At 42.3% G+C, this 18,217-nt stretch overlaps 1 protein-coding gene across 1 annotated transcript in view; it reads left to right on the forward strand.

Moving 5' to 3' along the window:
- Positions 1-18,217, forward strand: part of LNPEP (leucyl and cystinyl aminopeptidase) — a 149,542-nt gene that overhangs the window by 22,261 nt on the left and 109,064 nt on the right. Inside the window, exon 4 of the mRNA XM_082258796.1 lies at positions 6,252-6,372. Coding sequence (XP_082114922.1) covers positions 6,252-6,372 — 121 coding nt within the window. The remainder of the gene's footprint in view (positions 1-6,251; positions 6,373-18,217) is intronic.

Here is an 18,217-nt window from a genome sequence, read left to right on the forward strand (position 1 = left end):
CTAGAAACAAGCTAGACAACAGATAGACAGTGGATTGGAGTCAGTGGACTACTGCTGCAATAGTGCACTCACTGCAATGATTTTAAATCACTACTGCAGTCAGTGCAAAACTGCTAGAAAAAAAGCTAGACAGTGGATTAGAGTGGACACTAGTACTACTACACTTTTCAATACTCCCAGTTAAGTAGAACAATATTATAGTTCAGAAAGCATAACATTTCAGCAGAAAAAAGGAACCGTGAAGGATCGTGGGTTGAGAAACCCAACCACAGTTGATTCTTCACAAGGACATATGACTGGACTTTCTAAGGCACATCATAGAATGAATCATAGCGAATCATATAGTTAAAAAAAGTTTTTTTTTTTTTTTTTATTGATTACAACCAACATAAAAATGAGGACAAACGAACATATTTCCTCATTGGGACATACAAAACATATAGACAGTGTTAAAATCGAATAACCCAAAACTATTTTTTACCCATATAGTCACAAGACAATGGGAAAAATGTGTGGGTTATTAATAATTTCACAATATTGGAGTACAGTATATATTATATAATTATATTTGATCTTTGGGTCAACGCGTTTCGCAGCGTGCTTCTTCAGGACCACAATTTTACATCAGAGATTTCTTGAAATAGACAAAACATCAGTTAGTATCAAACATAATTAGAATTATATCATTTGCACTATTATTAGCGTGTAATACCGGGGAACACACCTGTAACTGGGTGTAGCCAATGTCTCCCGGGTGGACATAGAGGGCGCGAGAGAGGATATATGAGGCAGAGCAAACATTTCTAATAGATCTAGAAAATATATGTAAAATATTATTTTAGGATGGCTTCTGTTTATTATGAATTTCATTATAATTATATAATTTTTACCTTTTCACTTTTATGTGAGTATTCACGTGAAAAATAAGTTGAATAGGGTTGAACAGGTAAGTCAAACCCAGGATCAGTAAATCCTTAAATCAAGAATGTATTCCTATAGAGGAGGTGAAAGAGTGTAATTAGTTCCCCTTTCTGAATTGATGATTATTACGAATACAAGGCATATAATTCGTTTTCTAATTTCATTGATTACCTCAAAATGTCTGCAGTAATGAATATGATGGTTGACAGGACAGCCTATATATTGTCCGCAATCCAGGAAGGGGAGTAATATTGCGAATCTGCATAAGGAGCATAGTAATTCTCATGGTTTATGGGTAATAAAATAGGTTGGAATACAAATGAGTATAAGAATAGAGTGAATACAGAGGAGATAAAACCCCATAGATAAAAGGTCTGGCAACTCCTAAGAGGTAATTAAGTACATGGAGTATATATTCTGGCCAACATCTTGGGCTCCAATCAGTACAGAAGACTGGTTTAATTGACCCTCCGGTTCAGTCCCCCCTAGAACTACCGGACCTATAAGGGGTCATATCAGCTTATTATTAATTTGCCCATTTGGAAGATAGGGAGTGTGTTTATATAAGCATCAAAAAAGTGCAGACGATAGCATTTTAGGCAAAAAAATATGAGTTGCAAACAGTACCCGTCAAAGTATGTATGTCTGGTCAAGCCCATATATATGAGATATCCATGGAATTTACTCCCAAATAGCCTGGATGCAGGGCTAGGTGTGAAGTCCTATAGGGACAATATATATAGGTTATGCCTGTTAGTCGAAGATTGAGGATTCAAAGAGGGAGATTTGTAGGATTTTTACCCGGAGAAAAGCATCTGCCTCGAGTCTCGCCGCCGTGTCAAATGGCTGCGAGACATACCTCTTAAATAGTGCGCCCTCCACACCGCCAATCACGGGCCGGGCGTTGGAGGGCGGGTCAGCCCCAACGGCATCACGGAGTGACGTCGCTACGCTTCCGCTCGCTGACGGCGGTGCGTGCGCTTCAAACACTCGCACTTCAAAACCGGAAGTGACGAGTGCAGGGAGGTGACCAGCCACCGGCCAATGAAGGTAACTGATGCGGCCAATCCCTCCCGAAATCGAGAAGACTTCCACAAGGGATTTCTCCTCTTGGAAGCGCATATGCCCGCCCGGACAGAAAAACAGCGCCGCCCAGTGGGGTTAACCCCTAATACACTCAAACGTATAGTGCATTTATGATCAATTATACAGATGCAATGTTGTAAATATCATTTATACATTATAAAGTTGGAACATTTAAGTAAATGAATATAATTTGTAAGGATGTAGTACAAAGATAGGATATAATTACAAAATAGGAGATAGACCAACCTTATTGGATAAATAGGTGGATATTTGAGACAGACTACAAGGACATGAATATCCAGATGAATATTCTTGGGGCACAGGGGTTTGGTAGAGTTAAGAATATTTCTTCTTATATGCCTTGTATATAATCTCATTCCCAAGAATTGGGTCGCTCAAAATAAAAGAATTTGAGAAAGGAGCAAGACAGAGGAGGTTCTCTGTATCAGGCAAGAGATTACATATATTTATTATATATGATGTTTGATAGGGGTTTTTTTTGTTATTTGTTTGGAGCGGATTCGAGGTTCAGTCACAGAAAAGGTTTGTAGCTTAAGGCGTCGTTCAAGCCAGGATACTTGGTGGCTTGAAGGCCAAATATCCATCTGCTTTCTCTCTGTAAAATGATCTTGTCGAATTCTCCCCCGCGGGGGTTCTCCAAGATCCTTTCCAGAGCAGCAAATTTTATCACTGAGGTGTCATTTTTGTGATATGTGCCCAAGTGTCTCCCTATAGGGGTTAGTAGTAGGTTATTTTTGCCATAGCCAATATGATCTTTTATTCTCCTCCAAAACTGGCGTTTAGTTTTTCCTCCTTTTCAGTACATGATATAGACTATGCCTATGGTTTGGCAGTTGATGTAGAATGGAGTGTAATCGGCCGTCCGGTAAATACATAGATTGGTTTTCATAGATCCAGTCTACTGACCCATCACCATTACCACCGTGAGTTTGATTTGGAAGTGTTTGTGTTCTATTTTGTGAGCGTGAAGGTGTTGATGCCACTTTGGTAGAAATCAACAAAATTTCCCTCGCTTCAAACAAACCCAAACATTGCAGCATTCATAACGCAGGTTACCAAACAAATCTAGGATGTTAGAACACATAAATGGGCCTCCCAAAACCTTACTTTGAAACAAAAAGAAAGCACTTACAGATTTGAGCAACAATAACAAAATAATAATAAAACCATCAGACAAGGGGGGCAACGTGGCTATCATGAATATTGATGACTATAAGACAATGTGCTTAACCATCTTAAATAATCAAGAATGGTATAAACTAATCTCAAGAGATGAATCAATTAGATTCCAAAACAACTTTGCACGTGTAATATTGAGTGCATATCAAAAAGGAATAATTGATAAAACATTATATAAGACATTTACAGCTTTTCCCATTGTCTTGTGACTATATGGGTAAAAAATAGTTTTGGGTTATTCGATTTTAACACTGTCTATATGTTTTGTATGTCCCAATGAGGAAATATGTTCGTTTGTCCTCATTTTTATGTTGGTTGTAATCAATAAACAAACTTTTTTAACTATATGATTCACTATGATTCATTCTATGATGTGCCTTAGAAAGTCAAGTCATATGTCCTTGTGAAGAATCAACTGTGGTTGGGTTTCTCAACCCACGATCCTTCACAGTTACTTTTTTCTATTTAACTTTGGATGATGGCACAAGATGGGTAGTTCAATTTCTTTAACATAACATTTCAGCATGTTCACCTGTTAAACGGTTTCTGTTTTTTTCATATATTGCTGCCACTTCATTAACACGCTCACTTGGTACAGGAGAGGAAAGAGGAGCAGAGAGGTATCTTCTAGCATGAGATGCAAGTCTTTTGTAGCGTGCCTCCTTTTCTTTCCACCACTGAAGAGGATCACTTCTTCTTCTCTCAATTACTGGTTCCTTCAAATATAAATGGAAGTTCATTATCCAGGCTCATTATTGCAGATTCAGAAGAATCCTCCACATGAAGCCCCAATAAAACACTGAAAATGTCATGATCAATTCCACCACGATGAAGAAGATTCTCTTCTGTTCATTGTCTGTTCATTGTCTTTTTGGACATTTTTCTGTTTTTGCAGCATGCTGCTCTTTCAGATTATAAAAATGCTGTTCTGGCCTGTTTGGCAGGAACCTCCTGTTGAATATCTTCTGTCAGCCATTGTTTTGGCTTGGCCAATACATCAGAAGAGAAAGCATGGTTCTTGTATTGAGGATCCAAAAGACTTGCCAGCACAACATTTTTAATCTCTTCATGCTTCTCAAAACCTATATCAATCAAAGCTCTCTGGCTTGACAGACCATTATTTGAAAGTTGGAGGGTGTTGTGTGCCATGACCCTGAGGTCTGACATATCAGTAAGCCTCATTCTTTTCCTCGTGTTTGCTCCACTGTCTCTAAGGAGCACAAGCCTCACTCTGACTTTGGTGATTCCCCGTTTTTCAAGCATGCCTAGAAACATGTACTCCCCAGTTGCGGATCCTTGCATCACTTTTGTATTCAAGACCAATTGCCTTTTTGTCCATCCGCTGTCAATGAAGTGGCATGTAACATTCATTAGTGACTGTTTGTCCTCCTCCTGGCCAGCAGTCAGTCGTGAATGAGAGTGAGTTGCTAGCATTCTCTAGTTGCAGCATAGCCTTTACTTTCTCAACGACCTTTTGGTGAATCTTATCCAGCATTTCGGTTCCATAATACTTCTCACTCTTCAGTGTGTACCTTGGCTCAAGTATGGACATCAACTGCTTAAATCCTGTTATTGTTGCCTGGGATAGTGGAGGAGGTATTTCAAAATTGCATTGATATTCATTTTGTTTTTCCTGTGCTGTATGATATAATTCAATATGATGAACTCTTAGATGGGCCCAAAGATTTGACGTATTTTTGTTTTTTTGCAGTTACTGATACCATGCTTATATTGTTTGTGCATTTGTTGCACACTGCTGCTTTTCCTGGAGATAGTTGAGACGAGAAAAAGTCCCAGATCACATGTTTTACTTTTTCTGTCTTCAGCCATCTCCATTGCAATTTGAGAGAGACAATAAGGTTAAAAAAATGGCTGGCTGCTGGCACCTGCCCTGCTGTGGGTGGCTTGCTGGCACCCTGTTGTAGGTTGGTGGCTGATGCCTGGCAGTGTGGGTGGCTTGCTGGCTCCCTGTTGTGGATGGCTGGCATGGTGTCACCCTGTTGTAGGTGGCTGGCATGGTGTCACCCTGTTGTGGGTGGCTGGCTGGCTTGCTGGAACACTGTGGTGGGTGGTTGGCTTGGTGTCACCCTGCTGTGGGTGGCTAGCTTGCTGGCACCCTGTTGTGGGGTGGGTGGCTGGATGCTGGCCTGGCACCCTGTTGTGGGTCACTGGGATGGCTGGCAGCTTGCACCCTGCTGTGGGTAGCTGGCTGGCACCCTGTGGTGGGTGCCTGAGGCCAGGGCCTGTGGGTGGGTGGCTGGCTGGCACCGTGATCGGACTGCAGCTGTACACACTGTTCGAGGCATGGGAGGCGGTCTTAGAAGGCAGAAGGTGTCAAATTATAGGCCCAGCGCGCGGAGACACGTGAAGCAACACGCAATGACGTCACATGTGCACCACGCACAATATCGGTAACTTCCGGGGCCTTGCAGATAACTGGTTGATTCCTAATATAAATAAATAAATAAATATTAATTATTTATTTATATATTTTTTTTTAAGTAGAACTAAAGACCAACCTTTTTCACTTCATGTTCCATAGCCAAAGCAGGAAATGAGGGGTAATCCCTGTTGTCACTAGCACTAGTGTTCCCATTGGAAGATTTCTTATCTATTCCTGTTCCAGTGACAACCCTTAATTGGAAACCTTCTTCCACTTTCACTCTTGGTTCCTTTCCATCACAAAAGTTGTGTATATGCCAGGGAATAACTAAATAAAATTGGTATGCCTAAACCCAATTCCAGTGCAAAAAAAAAAAAACTCCTAGAAGCCCTCCTCCCTCATTCCCTCCCCATGATATTGGCTCCCAACCAATTCCCACCTAAACCCCTCTGTTCCAATCATCCTTAAAAAAAAAAAAAAGGGGGGGGGGGGTTTGAATTCCTTTCTATCTTAGGCTATGGGGCCGTGTGTTTCTATTGATGCACAAAGTATAGGGAGACACTGGTGTTGGTACCTGTTTGAACTGTCGTGCAAAAAATCTTTAGATATACTTTAAGCTCTACTTTGCTGAAATGTCTAATGTCTCCTTGTCTATTAACAGATATCTGTCTATGCCATACCACAAAAGGTCGATCAGGCACAGTACGCTCTGAGTGCAGCAGCGACACTGCTGGAATTTTATACACACTATTTTGGAATTCCCTATCCGATATCAAAATTAGGTTTGTATTGTTACAAATTGTATGTTTATTAAGGAATACACCAAGGTAAGCTTGACAATAAAGTAAATTAAGTTGATGGGAAAGTATATAGATAGTCAATAGCTTACAGAAGCAGCAACAAGGTTAGCAACAATACCAAATGCCATAGTCCAAGGTACTGTATGTTAGGTGAGGGCCTCTTTTTAGGTTCAACAGCACAAAGTTAAAAATATATGTTGGGGCCTGGAAACCAAGGTCATAGTCGTCTTCCAGGTAAGTCTAAGGGGGCATAGATATATAGGTGTTGAAAAGGATATTTTAGGAAATGTAGTGGAGGAAGACGCGTTAAGTCGAAGAAGATGATATTAGAGAGGTAAAAGGAAGCATAGAGAAGGGAAAAACAAAGAAAAGGACATAGGAAAAGAAAAAAAAGAGAAGGCAAGGGGACAGGGAAAGGCGAGGACCCCAGGGGGTCAGCTTATTATAAAGTCAATAGGGAATCGTCAATCTGTGGTGGTTCAGAATAAGATATCCAAGGCTGCTAAGTGGGGAGGAATTTGGGGAGGGGGATGGCAGAAATTGCTGTTTTCATTTATCATGATGTTGGATAACTTGTTTTTACTTCAAAATTTCTTCAAAGCATCGGGGTTGGGAGTCTTTTAGGCCAAAGTCGTCGTGAATCTGGTGACTCTGAAAATGTGCAGGGCCAACATTCGTTCTGCGCAGAAAAAGTAAGGGATAGATACACAGTGCATTGGGAAAGTATTTACAGCGCTTCACCTTTTCCACATTTTGTTATGTTACAGCTAAATTCCAAAATGGATTAAATTCATTATTTTCCTCAAAATTCTACAAACGATCCCCATAATGACAACGTGAAAGAAGTTTGTTTGAAATCTTTGCAAATTTATTCAAAATAAAACACAAATAAAATCACATGTACAGAAATATTCACAGCCTTTGCCTGGACACTCAAAATTGAGCAACAACAAAGTATTGAGCATTGAAATCTTTGCAAATGTATTAAAAACAAAAATAAAATCCCATGTACTTAAGTATTTACAGCCTTTGCTCAGTGCTTTGTTGAAGCACCTTTGGCACCATTCACAGCCTCAAATCTTTTTGAGTATGATGCTACAAGCTTGGCACACCTAATTTTGGGCAGTTTCTCCCATTCTTCTTTGCAGGACCACTCAAGCTTCATCAGGCTGGATGGGGAGCGTCGGTGCACAGCCATTTTCAGATGTCTCCAGGTCCAATCAGGTTCAAGGCTGTGCTTTGGCTGGGCACTCAAGAACATTTTCCAGGGTTGTCCCATAGCCTGTCCCGTAGCCACTCCTTTGTTATCTTGGCTGTGTGCTGCACCAGTCATAGGTCCAGAGTGCTCTGGAGCAGGTTTTCTTTTTATCATGGATGTCTCTGTACATTGCTGTGTTCATCTTTTCCTCATTCCTGACTAGTCTACCAGTTCCTCCTGCTAAAAAACATCCCCACAGCATGATGCTGCCACCACCATGCTTCACTGTAGGGATGGTATTGGCCAGGTGATAAGCGATGCCTGGTTTCCTCCAGACATGACGCTTGCCATTCAGGCCAAAGAGTTCAATCTTTATTTCATCAGACCAGAGTATTTTATTTTTCATGGTCTGAGAATCCTTCAGGTGCCTTTTGGCAAATTCCAGTCGGGCTGTCATGTGCCTTTGCTTCTGTCTGTCTGGCCACTCATACAGGCCTGATTGGTTGAGTGCTGCAGAGATGGTTGTTCTTCTGGAAGGTTCTCCTGTCTCTACAGAGAAATGCTGGAGCTCTTTTAGAGTAACCATCTGGTTTTTGGTCACCTCCCTGACTAAGGCCCTTCTCCCCCGATTACTCAGTTTGGCCAGGCAGCCCACTCTAGGAGGAGTACTGGTGGTTCCAAACCTCTTCCATTTACGGATGATGGAGGCCACTGTGCTCATTGGGACCTTCAATGCTGCAAAAAAAGTTCTGTACCCTTCCCCCCAGATCTGTGCCTCGATACAATCCTGTCTCAGAGGTCTACAGACAATTCCTTGGACTTCGTGGCTTAGTTTGTGCTCTGACATTCATTGCTAACTGTGGGACCTTATATAGACAGGTGTGTGCCTTTCCAAATCAACCATGTCCTACCAACTGAATTTTCCACAGGTGGACTCCAATCAAGTTGTAGAAGCATCTTGAGGATGATCAGTGGAAACGGGATGAACCTAAACTCAATTTTGAGTGTCATAAAAAAGGCTGTAAATTCAACAAACTTCTTTCACGTTGTCATTATTGGGTATTGTAGAATTTTGAGGAAAATAATGACGTTTTTCTATTTTGGAATGAGACTAACATAACAAAATGTGGAAAAAGTGAAGCCCTGTGAATACTTTCCGGATGCACTGTATATTGTTCAATGACACCTCATTAAGGTTTTTTACAGGAATTAATGTATACGAATCAGGTTAAAAACTTAATTCAGAGTCTGCTCATTATTGGGCAAGTCCATCAAAAGGCCTGTATATCTTTGTGTCTTCGTGGGCACATCCATTGAAGCAAGTGTAGAGGGGTCTGTTGGAGTAAAATGAGCTAAATGGGCTAGAGTATAGTACCGCCTGAACAGGAATTTTCAAAAATGTAGACCTTTCTAGCGCTCTTCACTGCCAGATGTCCTGCCAATCTGAGATGCTAAGCTCCGTTTTAAATAGAGTTTAGGTTGCCCTAGTAACATTATGTCTCGATGACACAAATGAAGTGGATCTTTCATTGTTATATAAACCTTATTTCTCTTTCGCTCATTGACGGACACAGCTCCTGATTTTTCCTAACTATTGGGCTATACTGCCCCCTACAGGAGTAGGACACTAGGCAGGAAAAAGCTTGACTATGCCTATGGGCAGTCCCAGGGGGGATACACCCACACTCAGCTATAGGCACTCGGGTTTTTTTTTTTTTTCTACCTTCTTCATGGGATGATGGTTCTGGCTTCGGAATGTTTTCGGGGGTTTTACTCAAACCTGTTTACAATTCCCTGGAAGAAAGGCAAGGTACTTCCAATTCTGGACCTTAAGGCGCTAAACTGCTTTGTGCGGGTACAGACGTTTCAAATGGAGACCATTCGCATGGTAGTGGCATCCCTACATCTGGGGGATTTTCTCACTTCAATCCACATCAAGGACGCCTACCTTCACATTCCAACATGTGCTTGTCACCAGCGCTTTCTCCGCTTTGCTGTGGGCGAGGAGCATTATCAGTTTCTGACATTTTACCTTTTGGTCTCGCCTCCACTCCTCAAGTCCTCACAAAGTGCTGGCCATGGTGCTAGCATTGTTGCGTCAGTGGGGGATCGCAGTACTGGGATACCTTGGTGATCTTCTTATGCGAGCAGAGTTTCCGACTGCTCTGATTGACACCTTGGAGATTACTCTGTGATCTCTGAGGGAGTTTGGTTGGATTCTGAACCTTCAGAAGTCTGCTCTGGTTCCGTCCACAAAACTGGATAATGACCTAGTTCCTTGCTGGAACCTCTTGTCCTGGCAATTTCTTCCTTTTTTAAATAGATTTTTTTCTATCTTTGTTGTTTTGTTCGAGGCAGCAAGTGATTCAAGTCTTTCTGGTGGCTCCAGACTGGCCTTGCAGGACTTGGTACGCCGATCTGGTACGGCTGGTAGCCAATGCTCCTTGGAGACTTTCTCTCAGGGAAGATCTGCTGTCTTAATGACCAATCTTCTATCGTGCTTTACAGTCGCTGGTTTTAACGGCTTGGCTGGTGAAAGCCAGGTGCTGAAGGATAGAGGTTTGTCTGAATCCGTGATTCCTACTCTGTTAAAGGTTAGAAAATCTACCTCTAGGAGGATCTACCATCGTACTTGAAAGAAGTACGTTGCGTGGTGTGAGTCTTTTGGGGTTCTCCCTTGCTCCTTTTCAGTGGCTCGGATCTTGGCTTTCTTCCAACAGGGAGTTGAGCAGCGCCTGGCCTTGAGTATTATCAAGGGCCAGGTTTCGACCTTGGCAGTTTTCTTTTAACGTCCATTGGCCACACTTTCCTTCGTGCATACCTTTTATCCAGGGAGCTCGACACTTGGTTCCTCCAGTGCGGTCTCCATTACCGCCGTGGGTCCTCAAATTGGTGTTGTCCGTTATCCAGGACTCTCCCTTTGAAAAATATCCGGAGGTTCCCCTGCTTATGTTGTCCCAGAAGGTGACCTTTTTGGTGGCTATTACTTCTGTGGGGTGTCGGAGCTGGCGGCGTTGTCTTGTCGTCCACCTTACCTGTTGGTTTACAGAGCTAAAGTGGTTCTTTGTCCCTGTATGTTCCTTCCAAAGGTCGTCTCTGATTTCCATTTGAATGAAGACATTGTGTTGCCTTCCCTATGTCCCAGGCCTAAACATCCCAAGGAAATTTCTCTGCATCCCTGGATGTGGTTCGGCAATTAGGGTGTTCCTGGCAGCTACGGAGTCTTTTAGGAAGTCAGACTCGCTATTTGTACTCATGGTTGGACCTCAAAGGGTTGGTCGTTTCTGCTGCGACCATTTCCAGATGGATCATACAGTCAGTGATTTAGGCCTATTCGATTAGTGGTCAGGTTCCTCCTTTCCCTGTTAAGGCATACTCTGCTCGAGCACTTGGTGCTTCTAGTGCCTCCTGGGCCTTCTGTCATCGGGGATCAGTGATGCAGATTTGCAAGGTGGCCATCTGGTCGTCTGTGCACACTTTTACAAAATTTTATAAAGTGGATGTGTTGGCATCTGAGGATACTTCTTTTGGCAGGCAGTTTTTGCAGGCTGCTGTTTAGAGAACCCGGTCCTCCTTTGAGGATGTATTGTTTTTTTCAGGTGAGTTCCAGTTCTGTTGGTTGAGCTCCATGTTACCTGGTTTTCAATGGTTAGCCTTGTGAATTTTTTTTTTTATGGCTGTTTTCCCACCCCTCATGTTTAACACTGCTTTGAGACGTCCGAATGGTTAAGAAGAATCAATGAATGAAAGAGAAAATGGGATTTTTGACTTACCGTAAAGTCCATTTCTCCATTGTTCATTGACAGACACAGAACACACCCCTCTGTGGAGTTGGCTTTCTTCTGACACTGCTTGTAACAAAACTGAGTGCCTATAGTAGGTTGTGGGTGTATACCCCCTGGAACTACCCATAGGCATAGTCCAAGCTTTTTCCTGCCTAGTGTCCTACTCCTGTAGGGGGGCAATATAACCCAATAGTTAAGAAGGATCAGGAGCTGTGTCCATCAATGAACATCAGAGAAATGGATTTTACGGTAAATCAAAAATCCCATTATTCACACATACAGTAAAAAATAAACAGAGGGCACAACAGCCTAGTGCATTATCTGTATAAACTATGTATTAGTGGAATAAAATTGATTGTTCTACTCACAAATACAAATGTAGGTAAGCTCATCAATGATTCTCAAATACAGAGACGTGAGATCCTATGCACATACTCTTTCCTGGGGAAAAAGCCTCTTCGAATAAATATTGCTGATGTGTTTCAAGGGGAGTCCCTTCTTCTGCATTGGCTATGTTAAAGAGGGGATTCCCCTTAAAAAGCATCAGCCATATTTTACCACTTGCCGACCAGCAGCATACTTGCAGCTGCAGGCATCATCCCAGTACCATTTTTTCAGAGCTGGCAGTCGGCAATCTTGTAGAAGCAATCCTAGCATCTAACTAGCCCGCTAGGATTGACATCACATCGCTTCCAGGTTACCCGGATGTGTATGCCGCCAATTTTTAAAATTAAAACCATTTGATCTCACCAAACATGGTGTGTTTAAATGCTTTTAAGTGCAGAGGAGGGATTCCTCATTTCCTATGGAGGGACCCCAGATATCTTCATAAAGAGGACCTGTCACATGCCTGTTGCTGTTACAAGGGATGTTTACATTCTTTGTGACTGCAATAAGTTATTTTTAAAAAAAATGTAAAGCAAAAGTGAGGAAAAAAATATATATATTTTTTTTTAACCACTTCTGGAACGGAAGATTTTCCCCCTTAATGACCAGGCTATTTTTTGCGATTCAGCACTGCGTTACTTTAGCGGACAATTGCAACGCTGTACCCAAATAAAATTGATATCCTTTTTTCCCACAAATAGAGCTTTCTTTTGGTGGTATTTGATCACCTGTGCGACTTTTTTTTTTTTTTGGTGATCATAGGCAGTAATTCTAGCAGGAGACCTCCTGTGTAAACCTAAAATCCACCATTTTATTTTCTAGTGCCTCTGCTTTAAAAAATATAATGTTTTGGGAAGAAATTTTAAGCATGAATACTGATTTTAACATGTAAACCAATACCTCAGAAAAAGGCCTGGGGGGTCAAGTTGTTAATTGAAGTGTCTTCCCAGGAAAGAGTATGTGCATAAGATCTTACTTCTCTGGATTTGAGAATCATTGATGAGCTTACACACAGTATGTCACAAAAGTGAGTACACCCCTCACCTTTTTTGTAAATATTTTATTATATCTTTTCATGTGACAACACTGAAGAAATTACACTTTGCTACAATGTAAAGTAGTGAGTGTACAGCTTGTATAACAGTGTAAATTTGCTGTCCCCTCAAAATAACTCAATGCAAAGCCATTTAATGTCTAAACTGCTGGCAACAAAAGTGAATACACCCCTAAGTGAAAATGTCTAAATTGGGCCCAAATTGTCAATATTTTGTGTGGTCACCATAATTTTCCAGCACTGCCTTAACCCTTTTGGGCATAGAGTTCACCAGAGCTTCACAGGTTGCCCACTGGAGTTCTCTTCCACTCCTGCATGACAACATCACGGAGCTGGTGGATGTTGGAGACCACCTTCCATTTTGAGGATGCCCCACAGATGCTCAATAGGGTTTAGGTCTGGAGACCTGCTTGGCCAATCCATCACCTTTACCCTTAGCTCCTTTAGCAAGGCAGTGGTCGTCTTGGAGGTGTGTTTGGGGTCATTATCATGTTGGAACAGTGCCCTGCAGCCCAGTCTCTGAAGGGAGGGGATCATTCTCTACTTCAGTATGTCACAGTGCATGTTGGCATTCGTGGTTCCCTCAATGAACTGTAGCTCCCCAGTGCCGTCAGCACTCATGCAGCCCCAGACCATGACACTTCCACCACCATGCTTGACTGTAGCCAAGACACTTGACGCATCATCTTTAGAAGAGGCTTCCTTCTGGGACGACAGCCATGCAGACCAATTTGATGCAGTATGTGGCTTATGGTCTGAGCACTAACAGGCTGACCCCCCCCCCCCCCCCCCCACCACTCCTTCTTCAACCTCTGCAGCAATGCTGGCAGCACTTAAATATCGATTTCCCAAAGATAACCTCTGGATATGCTGAACTCATGCACTCTACTTCTTTGATCGACCATGGCGAGGCCTGTTCTGAGTGGAACCTGTCCTGTTAAACCACTGTATGGTCTTGGCCACCATTCTGCAGTTCAGTTTCTGCATCTTGGCAATCTACTTATAGGCTAGGCCATCTTTATTTAGAGCAACAATTTTTTTTTTCATATCTTCAGAGAGTTCTTTGCCATGAGGTGCCATGCTGAACTTCCAGTGACCAGTATGAGAGAGTGAGGGCAATCGCACCAAATTTACCAAGCCTGCTCCTCATTTACACCTGAGACCTTGTAACACTAATGAGTCACATGACATTGGGGTGGAAAAATGGCTAATTGGTCCCAAATGGACATTTTCACTTATTGGTGTACTCACTTTTGTTGCCAGTGGTTTAGACATTAATGGCTGTGTGTTGAGTTATTTTGAGGGGACAGCGAATTTACACTGTTATACAAGCTGTTCACTCACTACTTTACATTGTAGCAAAGTATAATTTCTTCAGTGTTGTCACATGAAAAGATATATTTACAAAAATGTGAGAGATGAACTCCCTTTTGTGAGATATTGTACGTTTTATGTTTGGGAGTATCACATTTGTTTTTTTCACTAATAAATGGTTTATAAAGAGAAAAAGTGGTGGCACTTCCAGGAATAAAAGCAGCTTCTTTTTTTTTGAGTTATATCATTAAAAAATGCATGGTAGCAAGAAGACATACACGCAGTCAACAGATAGCTAGTAAACGCGTTTCACACGTAAGTGCTTAAGCAAGCGCTTAAAAGGGACGCTCTGCTTGTCTGCCTCCTCAGACTCCCCCTCAGGGTACCCGCTCCCATAAGCCTGAATCCTCCCCCTTCCCCCACATCTTTACACTTCACAGGACCCAGACGAGTGTGACCCATTCACAAAGCACATCCTGCCTTGTGTATGCACAGTAGGAGACCAGCTGTGAAGTCGCAAAGGCTTCACTGCTGCTTTCCCTTAGTCAAGATGGCAGCTCTAGCAGCTAATTAAATAAATGGCTTGGGTGAGGACACCACTGGATGCCTGGACAGGTAAGTGCCCTAACACTAAAGGTCAGCAGCTACAGTATTTGTAGCTGCTGACTTTTAATTGTTTTTTTTTTTGTTTTTTTTAAGGATCCTGGAGCTCCTCTTTAAAGTGTTACTAAACCTACAACACTAAAAACTGTCTTTATATGTAGTAAAGCATACTTGTTATACCAGTGGTCCTCAACCCTGGCCTACAGGACCCACTAGCAGGCCAGATTTGCAAGATAACTGAAATACATCCCAGGTGATATCATTTGCTGCTCAGTGATTGCAGTACTCTAGTCTGCATCTCCCAAAGGTAATACCTAAAATCTGGCCTGTTAGTGGGCCCTGTAGGCCAGGGTTGAGGACCACTGTGTTATACTCACTGTGTAACCTGAGGGGTTAATCCTCCGCATTGTGTAAAGAGGCTGTTTGATCCTGTCGTCTTTGATCCTCTCCTTCCACAGTCCCCAATCCATCTGCTCAGTTTGGTGTGTATTGCTAGAGAGTTTTTTTTTTTTCTCCTTCTTGGGAGAGTGCATGTGATCAGCACAGGGTCAATCAGCACTGTCCAGACAGAAGGTCAGGGGTCCTGCAGCCTCTTAGGACAGTCAGAGTGGAATTAAAACTCACCCTACAAGCTTTCACCAGTGCTCAACTGGTCAGTAAAAAAAAAAAAAGTCACAAGACTGTGAAATACTGATGATGATAAGAAAAGGTATTTAGCAGTTTATATTTAGTAAAGTAATAGCATTTCCATGTTCTATTTTCTGGGAGACCAGGGTCCTGGGTTTAGTAACACTTTAAGAGGTGAATGAGGCAGAATTTTAAAAAGGGCCACAAATGAAATGCTGTTCTTTTGGTGTGGTCCTAGGAAAAGGACCATGAGGATATTATGGTATATATGAAACTTTGTTTCTCCTGTAATAGCAAATTGCATTTTATTGGATCAGACATTTAATTTTCTTTTTACTTTTAATTTTCAGCCTCTCTGTGCTCTGTCTTTATCCTGCTATAAACACAAGGGAAAAAATGTTTAGATGTGAATTTCTGATTAGGAATCCTCAGAGATCCTTGCAACTCCCAATAACCCTGCAAGCCAAATTTGTGTGTTTGTTTTAATACTGTAATTCATTTGCATCATATTTGCATTACATTTAATTTAGTTCACATTAGGCAGTTGTCTTATTATCACATCCCTTGATTAGTTCCTTGTTCACAATGATGCCACCGAGCCTTTCCCCACTCCAGAGAACATTGAAAACATTCTTCACTTGATTGCACAGCGTTAGATGATGTGTGTTTCACAATCTGAAGATGTAAGTGATTTTAAACTCTAGGAGATGTAGGGTTGATGAGCAGAGATAATCAGCAGATGTTTATCAGATTTACTGCCGTCTGTTTGACAATGCAAATCCATTCTGTTGCTCACAGGGAAAAATTATAGGTGGGTCCCTTCTTAATTGGAGCTGTGAAATCTGTATGCCATTTCTGCATAAGCCACGTTGGGAGCCTGTCACATATATGAGGGATCAGATGGTTCACTGGTTTAAAGAGACCCTGTCACCAACTTAAAAAAATTGTTGATAAAAACCCAGGACAATCTATTGCATCCATGAGCCAAGTATTTCTTCACTTTCAATATGCCTTTGAAATTAGCTGGGGCTTTCAATCACTCCAGAAAGATTCCCTAGTACAGCCACATCTCACATCCCTACTGCCAGTTATAGCCATCTCCTCTTCTGAGCGTCTAATTGTTCCCGCTACGATGAAAAATTCTTGGTCAGCCAAAAATGGGAAAGGTGTCAGCAGAAGTGGTCATCTGTAAAATGGGATTTGGAAACTCTGTTTATCAATGATGCACTTTACTCAATACGTGAAGTCCTGCTGGTTTGCTCTTTCTCCCCTTCATCCCAGCACCTCCCCCCTTACAAACAAGTTACATTTTTATTTTTTTGGAGGGATGGGAGATTTTTATCGGTACCCGTTTCCACTTCCAGAACCCTCGCCTAGGCAAGTATGACATCCCTTGCCCCATCACATGTCCCAAAAGGTTGCTGGACCTTTCACAAACTGCCAGGTGAGCTAGCCCATTCACAGTGGGCAGCTAACTGGTTCCTCAGGAAGCCACAGCTTGCTCCCATATCAAGATGGAGGCGCTGGGGACCTGCAGCAGTAAGAAGAGCTTTCTGCAGGAAAACAGTACTGGGCCCCAGGCACTGGTAAGTACCAGCAGCTACAAATACATTCTCCTTAAAGAGGTTGTAAACCCATGGAACTTTTTTTTTTTTTTTGCTGCAACCTGAAAGAGAAACCCATAATGAGCTAGTATGCATCGCATACTAGCTCATTATGAAATACTTACCTAAGAACGAGCCCCCGCCGTGCCGACTGCTCACCTGTATGACGGGCGACATGTCCAGTCGTCCGTCTTCCGGGTTCGCGGCCATCTGATTGGAGCCGCGGTGACGTCACTCCCGCGCGGGAGCCGACGGTCACGGCACGGGGCTCTGAAGAAACGGCACCAGCGGCCGTTCCTTCAGAGCGCATGCGCCATTAATGTCACTGGCTGCATGTAAGGTAAACATCTCCTAAACGGTACATGTTTAGGAGATATTTACAGTACCTATAGGTAAGCCTTAATATAGGCTTACCTATAGGTACAAGTTACAGAGGAGGGTTTACTTCCTCTTTAAAGCGGTTGTAAACTGCTTTTTGTTTTTTGAGACCTGCAGGGTTTAGGCATAATGTGCTACTATGCATCGCATACTAGCACTTTATGTGAAAACGAAGCCCTCCAATGATGCCATGTAATCGCTAGAGGCAGCATCCATCTTCACCCAGTCTTCCTTCTGGGCCTGCAGACTTTGGCTGTGTGACAGGCCGGATCTGCGAAGACGTCACACCCGTGCATGCGCAGGGGAGCCGTCATTCACGGCACAGGTATCTGAAGGAATAGCATGGGTGGCCATCCCTTAAGAGCGCATGTGCCAATGATGTCATTGGCTGCATTTAATGTAAATATCTCCTAAACGGTACAAGTTTAGGAGATATTTACAGTACCTAATAGGTAAGCCTTATTATAGGCTTACCTTAAGTACGAATGATGCCTTAGAGTTTATTTCCTTTTAAAAAAAAAAACTGAAGTTCCTCTTTCAAGTAGATGTTTATTAGGCATGAACTCTATACATAGAACACCATAAATGCGTTCGTGACATAGAGATGACCACTTCCTCAGGATGGAGAATGGGACACTGCTATAAGATCACTCCTCGACTCCTGGTTCTATAGAATCATTGTACTTTAATCCGAATGCCCAAGCATCTAGTAAATTTACTTTAACACACTAAATCTATTTGTGAATGTTACTAGTTTTAAAATCTGTCCTAATATTATCGCCCCATGTTCCCATGCACAATAGAAGACTGACAGCCAGCAGTGTGAGTTAATATTGGCCCTGAGAGGTTGCACAATACTGTCAGTCTAACACAGAGA

Source organism: Pelophylax lessonae (assembly GCF_965119305.1).
Source record: "Pelophylax lessonae genome assembly, chromosome: 1".
Lineage (NCBI taxonomy): Eukaryota > Metazoa > Chordata > Amphibia > Anura > Ranidae > Pelophylax > Pelophylax lessonae.